Source organism: Candoia aspera, chromosome 3 (assembly GCF_035149785.1).
Source record: "Candoia aspera isolate rCanAsp1 chromosome 3, rCanAsp1.hap2, whole genome shotgun sequence".
Lineage (NCBI taxonomy): Eukaryota > Metazoa > Chordata > Lepidosauria > Squamata > Boidae > Candoia > Candoia aspera.
The window spans coordinates 144,356,420-144,363,089 of record NC_086155.1 but is presented as its reverse complement, the minus strand read 5'-3'; the positions used below and the strand labels follow the sequence as shown (position 1 = coordinate 144,363,089).

At 43.6% G+C, this 6,670-nt stretch overlaps 1 protein-coding gene across 3 annotated transcripts; it reads right to left on the bottom strand.

Moving 5' to 3' along the window:
* Nucleotides 1-478: 478 nt before the first annotated feature.
* Nucleotides 479-5,620, bottom strand: ID4 (inhibitor of DNA binding 4). Of its 3 annotated transcripts, none has more exons than XM_063298960.1 (4): nucleotides 5,557-5,620; nucleotides 4,886-5,458; nucleotides 3,077-3,135; nucleotides 479-1,961 (listed from the first exon to the last, which is right to left on the bottom strand). In XM_063298960.1, the coding sequence occupies exons 2-3, from the start codon at nucleotides 5,300-5,302 to the stop codon at nucleotides 3,091-3,093; spliced, it is 462 nt and encodes a 153-aa protein (XP_063155030.1). In that variant the 5' UTR covers nucleotides 5,303-5,458; nucleotides 5,557-5,620; the 3' UTR covers nucleotides 479-1,961; nucleotides 3,077-3,090. The 3 variants fall into 3 exon arrangements, with proteins under 3 accessions (XP_063155030.1, XP_063155029.1, XP_063155031.1); XM_063298959.1 differs by having other exon boundaries at nucleotides 5,561-5,620; XM_063298961.1 differs by lacking the exon at nucleotides 5,557-5,620 and having other exon boundaries at nucleotides 479-1,712; nucleotides 4,886-5,546.
* Nucleotides 5,621-6,670: the final 1,050 nt, after the last annotated feature.

Sequence of the window (6,670 nt, the reverse complement as noted above, 5' to 3'; positions counted from 1 at the left end):
ACTTTGAATAAAACATTGATGCTGTTGACATTTTACCACACTTATCAATATCTAATTTACTTTCACATGTCCATTACCTCATAAATATTTATTTTAATAAAAGAGGATCCCCAGGTCAATTTACTTTGACACTTTTCATTGTCTGAAACAAATCCTCCCACTTTTTTTTAGAAAATCAAGCAGACCATGCTTCACACACAGTTGGATAACTCTTGACAAAGCGCCCAATTAAATCCTACTTAATTCACCCACTCTGTGAAAATCCCTCTTCATTGCTATGTGAAGACTGTTGATCATATGATATATGTAACTTTCTCTGAGCCTGGGCAGAAAGTAGATTTGGATCAGCCTTCCCCAGTTCCGATTATAGCAAATCCAATTTTTCCTATAAAAATACCTATCACGTATAAGCAAAGGGAAACAGTTATACAGAGTCATGGAAATGGCAAAGAAAGAAAGAAGCAAATCACAGCATAAGCCACATCAATCTAGTTTAATGTTTACATGTAGAAGTTACACATAACAGACACTAAACAGGAATTTCAGATGTTAACAGAGCTGCAATAAAATTAATGCTGCTATATATTAAAAAAATAATCTCAATACAGTCATCTGGTTGTGGTTTTTTTTTTGGTCTACACAAGTTCTTTGAAATTGATTTATACCAGTAATTAAGACTGAAATTTTCCCTATTATCCTCTCCTACTCTCCAAGTTTCTAGTCTTTGGATGAAAGAAACAGCAACTTTACATTTGTTGATAGTATGCCCTTTGGTCAGAAGCAGAAAACTTTTCAAAACCCTCTCTCAAAGTTACATGCCACAGGGCTTAAAATTATGGGGTAACATCCCCCCTCTTGGTATTACAAAAATGTTTGCGACAACAAAAGATTTAATAAATGCTGATTATATCTCAGCACTGTACCCAGACTGAAAGAAAGGAGCCGTCTTGGGTAAGAACCAATTCTTACATCTTGATACCTTTCCGCATACACTGTAATATAAACCCCAGTGCCAAACAGACAAAATGTAAGTCTCAAAACTGTATGATACAAACACTTTTTAATTGGATTGAAAAAAAGCACATTGGTATGGATTCAGAACACATTTTATTTGTGGTTAGACAGCTCATGCATTCATGCAGGACCAGGCTACCTACGGCTATAGCTTCAGAGTCTACAGGGACTGGGGGTGGGTTGGGGGGGTGGGCAACATCCAATATATTGTCATTGCTGGCAGTTCTGCACTTGAGCCAGAAATAGTTTTCCTAAAGAAATGTTCCCACATATTTTAAAAAAAACATACACATCTTGATAATATTTACAAAAAATATTTAATTAAAAATATTTCATAATTACAGTTGGTCTATTAAAGCATATACTTTTCTCACTTACACTTATAGAACCTCTCTCTATATACATAGTATGAAATGTCACTCATTTTAATCTATACAATATGTAACATTCCTGCAGGGAGAAGAAAATCCCCAAGGAAACAATAAAATCATCTATTTTAAACAATAGATGTCAAAACAAAAGTTATCTACAATGCCTCTGGTAGATTAGTAAAGCTTCAGATTTTGACTGCTCAACGCATTAAAGTTATATTTCTAAACTCCAGTTTTTGCCCTTGATCTTCAATCCAACAGAAAACCACACAATACTGAAGATTTAAATCCCCTCCCTCCCAGACATGTACACAATTCACATCTGATCTAAAAAAAAAAGAGTTAAGAATCATGTGAAAAATGCTATGAACATACAAAGTTGTGAAAAAATCTTTTTCTCTTTCTTTCTTTCTCTCTCTCTCTCTAAAGGAAGTATGGAAAGAATTCTGGAGTAGTTGAGATTTTTTTTTTCCTTTAGCCTAGTGGCTGATTTTTTTCCTCTCTTTCTCTCTGTTTTCCCCTCCCACTCTAATGTGTCTTTCTGCTTCTGTGGCTGAGGATCTGCTTGCTGCACACCTGTGGAAGAGGAATGAATAGAGGAGGGGGTGTGAACCATTCTGCTCCAGACTGACTGGCGCCACCAACAAAACAGAAGACATGCTTGATCAACAACCCAAAACAAACCAGGTCAAACAACAAGGGCAGCTCCCAGGCTAGGCCAAGCAGAGGAATACACAGCTGCAAGTCCAAGCGAGAAGAAGCTTGCCAGGGAAGGAGTTAGGGAACGTGCCCTCCAAGTCACTTCTCCATTTCTGTTTGCACAGATCAAGCACATGGGCAAGAAAAGCCCTGATGCATGTTTACTTGGGAATAAGTTGCATGGAGTTAAATCGGATTTACATCCAAGTAAACGGGTGGCAATCAACAGCCTATGTGCCAAAGAAAAATACGTGCAAGACAATCAACAGCATTTCCATAATGTTTTATTCATGGCTTTTATAGAAAGGAAAGGAAGGGAATTCCTAAAGAACATTCCAAAGAGGCAGCCCGAGCTATATGCCTCAGTCAAAAGACCTTGCAGTTAGACAAGTTGCACTTTCTTTTTTTAAGCATGAAGAAAGCAGTTTATTTTTCTTATGTTTTGCCCATCATATAGCCTTTAGAACATACTGAAAGTCTTGATTAATTAACAGACACTGTTTAATACACATCCCTTTAGAATAAATGTATGCTATTTAGACAAATGTAGTCTGACCCTACCCTCTTAAAGTATGTGTCTAGAATTAAAAAGAAAATATAATGAAGAATGCATCCCACTCTGAGCCACACAACTATAGCAACTTTTAACTCAACCAAAGGATTGTGTTGTTAAAACTTAAGTACCCAAGTTGAACTAGTTGGTGGATTGCATTCTCATGCACTAGTTTGAAACAGGTATTTTATTGCCCTGCCACGTTTAGGTTCTAAGAAGCATGCCTAAGACTGGTGTGTGACACACTGCTAAGTGAGAAGAACTGAAACCTAATCCTATTTCTATTTGCACAGAGGCAAGTCCCACAGATTTCAGGGAGGCTTACTTCCAGGTGAGTGAGTCTAAGGTTGCTGCCTTAGATTAAACTACAAAGTCACAGATACGAATGATAAATGCGCTCAGCTCCACCACTGTGCCAATCTTAAAAGACGAGACTCACCTTGGTAGTGCAGTTCAGCGGCACAAAATACTATCTCCTTGCTTATTAACAGCACCCGCCTGCACAAGAACAAAACAAGAGTTGAACATTACAGCAAATGCAAATACCAAGTTTAACAATAAGCAGCCCTCTTTCCCTGGCAGGCTGGTTGCAAGACAATTTCAAACAGAGACAGAGGGAACTGCAAGAATTTGCCAGCCTCCGAGGGCTGTTCTCTGTAGATCCCCACCCAGGCCAGCAGTTAGGGACAGGCTGAAAGCTGCCAAGGGTGACCACCTTTTGCTTCATAGACCCCTACAGGGATGGCCAACTGCAGCTGAGGGTTTATGTTCTTTCCCAGTGCAACACAACCAAGCAAGGGCACCCCTCCTAAAACCCACAGATTTGTGAGACTGGAATCTAAATCTCTGGCACATGACTTATTTTTTCTGGGAGCGTATTTTTGATGTCTGGGAATAATGGATTGTGAGGAAGACTGGTCGTGTTCCAAAACTATGTCCTCTCTGGTCCTTCACTCAACAATTGTTTATTTAGTGTATGCTTATATTTCTTCTAACAGTCCTTCTAGTCCTAAACACACTGACTCCAATCATGCAAGTCAAAAAGAACCGTAACTAGAACATGCTGATGGGAGTGTATTTCCATTTGTTTTCAGTAGTATATCCATCTAAAGAGTCCAATTATATAATGAACTTCCGGGTGCAGATATGCATTTTATTACAGCTACGTAAAGGAAAAGAGTGTTTGTGTGGTTAGATAGATCAGGGCAACTCTAGAAGAAATAACACCCATTAGAATCAATCAGAAGTTACCTCTATATACAGCATATATATTTGCTTCACTACATATAAATGAACAGTGTTCTACACACACAAAAGCTGTATTACTGAATTTTATGTACAGTTCCTGAATGACAATGGCTGGCAACCCATAGTCTGGGTATGCATACAATTCGATAAGCATGTGCAATTGCATCTTGTTTGCTATTAAGAGTGGGCAGGTATATACCTATATTCACACCCCCGCAGAGACCTATGCAATCCAATTTGCTATGCAATTTAAAAGCAATACCAGTATACTGGCTTGCAATTCACAGCCTAATTAACCTGTATTTTCTCTCTGAAAAATTTCCATCCTCAGAGATTAAAGGAACCAGCTGAAATGATTCCTATAGCATTTTGGCTAAAGCTGGTGCTTAGGTACCCTACAAAACAGAGATGGCTACAGTCCCACTGGCAAGATCCGTGAGGTGTAACCATTAAGATTTGGAAGTGGGATGGGAGATCCAGGTTCAAATCCTCCTTCAGCCATGAAAACTCATTAAGGAAATGGCTATCGCTCAGCCAACCTACCCAGGGATTGCTGTTGTGGGAAAAGCTGAAGGAAATATTGGCCTCCTTGGGCTTTTGGGGGAAAGGAGAGATATAATTCAAAAGATTGATTTAAATAGGTAAGCAAACGCAAAGAAAGGGAGGTGTAATGAGAAAAGGTGCCAGATTAGGAACACCCTGGGTTCATGGGCTTTTGGATCGCACGTCGAATCGCCCTTAGGATGGGGCTAAGATTCCTGGCATGAAGCGCGGCAGGTTGGGGCTGTCTTTTGCCCCAGTGCACGCAGGGCTGAGAGGGATAGATAAGAAGAGGGGCAGACACTGCTCCTTCTCGGGGCCCGTCCTCGAGAAAACGCCACCGTCCCACCTCTGGGTGAAAGGAGCGTGTGCGCGCATCCGATCGCCGAAGCCGCCTCTTCTCCCCTCCCCTCCCTCCCCTCCCCGCTGTCGCTGCGCTCAGCGGCGCGGAGGCTCTTACCGGGTCGGTGTTGAGCGCTGTGAGCGGGGTCCGGGGAGGCCCTCCAGGGTAACTTGCTGGGTGCAACGGGGGCGGCGGCGGCGGCGGCGGCCGGAGCAGAGCCGGGTGCGTCTCCAAGGCCAGCTGCAGATCAAGGATGTAGTCGATCACATGCTGCAGGATCTCCACTTTGCTGACCCGCTTGTTGGGTGGAATGGTGGGCACCAGCTTCCTAAGGCGACTGTAACAGTCATTCATGTCGCACTGAAGACACAGAGTCGCGGGCTCCTCGCCCAGCGAGGGGCTCCCCTTGTAGCAGCCGTGCTCGGCCAGGCAACGCAGAGCCAGATCGCCGCCGCCTCCGTCGCCGCCTCCACAACAGCAGCCGCTAGCCAATGCCTTCCTGCTGGGGTGTCGTACGGGACTCACCGCTTTCATGGTGCAAAGAGAGATACAAGCAGGCAGCAAGAGCCTTGGGCGCCGGAGCCAAACAGCTCCTGCCCGCAGGGTGACAAGGCAAGACAAGAGACGATGCAGCGCTCTTTTGCTGGGCAAATCAAGGCGATGAAGAGCCTGGCTCAGACCGCTCACAATCTTCGGGTTTTACAAAAAGGAAGGGGGAAAAAAGCAGGGAGAGTAGAAAATTACAAATCGTGGAGGTGGGGTGGAAATTAAAAAAAAAATCCAGCCACCTACCCAATCAATCTGTCTGATTACTTCCCTTTCCAGCTCTCACACCGATTCCAACCACCTCTCCTCTGCCCAGTTTGCTATGCCGCTTTATCTATATATAGAGCACGGGGTACAGGTTGGGCGGGGCGCGCACGCTGCCCGAGTCCAAGGGGAGGGAGAGGGAGAATAAGCGAGTGGGTAAGACACAAGACTATGGGAGGGATAATGTGGACATTAAAAAAAAGGAGGCACGAGAATACGGCGTTGCGCTTTAGCCAATCAGAAGCGGCAATTTTCTCCATGGAACGTCGCTTTAGCCAATGACAACTGCCTCCATTCTGTCAAATGCTGTATAGGATCTCGGGAAAGGCAGGCCGTCGAACCCGAGGGAGGAGAGAGGGACGGAGGGAGGGAAAAAAGAAGTTCCTTGTGAGGAACTGCGGGAATGCGAATGGAATTCAGTCGGGCTGGCTTATAGCTTGCCTGGCTCTTGTGATTCCCCGGCGGCTCGGGGAGCCCTTGCAACGGCCTGCGCCGCGACAGGAGCGGCTCCTCCTGAGATCCGGCTCTCAAGCCGAAGAGGAACAATGGCCGATGTGATCACTTCTGTCTCTCTCTTTTTTTCTTTTTGTTCTCAACATTTATTCTTCAGGCTACCTAATTATCACCTCTCCAGCTAGTCCCCGAAGGAGACGTGCGGCTTCAGGCTTCATTCCACGGCTTTTTACGCTTTTGAGCCCCCTCTGCGGGTTTATTATTGACAGCCGGAATATTTCCTCACAACAATCCTAAAGTCCAGAAAGTTGGCGGGAATTTGGGGGTGGGGGAGTGGAAAGGTTTTGTTGTTGTTGTTAAGGGAACCAGTTGCCTTGCTACATTGAATTAGAGCGCATCACGATTAAAAATTAATGGCGATGGGGGATGTTTAAAATTCCTTAGCGCCATATAATATTAATCCATTTGATGTAAAATTCATACCTGTAACTTAATTTGCCTCATTAGTGCCCCGATCACATATTTGTTCAATGTGCCATTTTAAATATGAGGCTGGAAATGCTTGAATTTCTGTGCTTTGAATCAGTGTGTAAAATGAATGTGGAAATACTGTGGTGGAGTGCAGTCTCTTAATTTAAT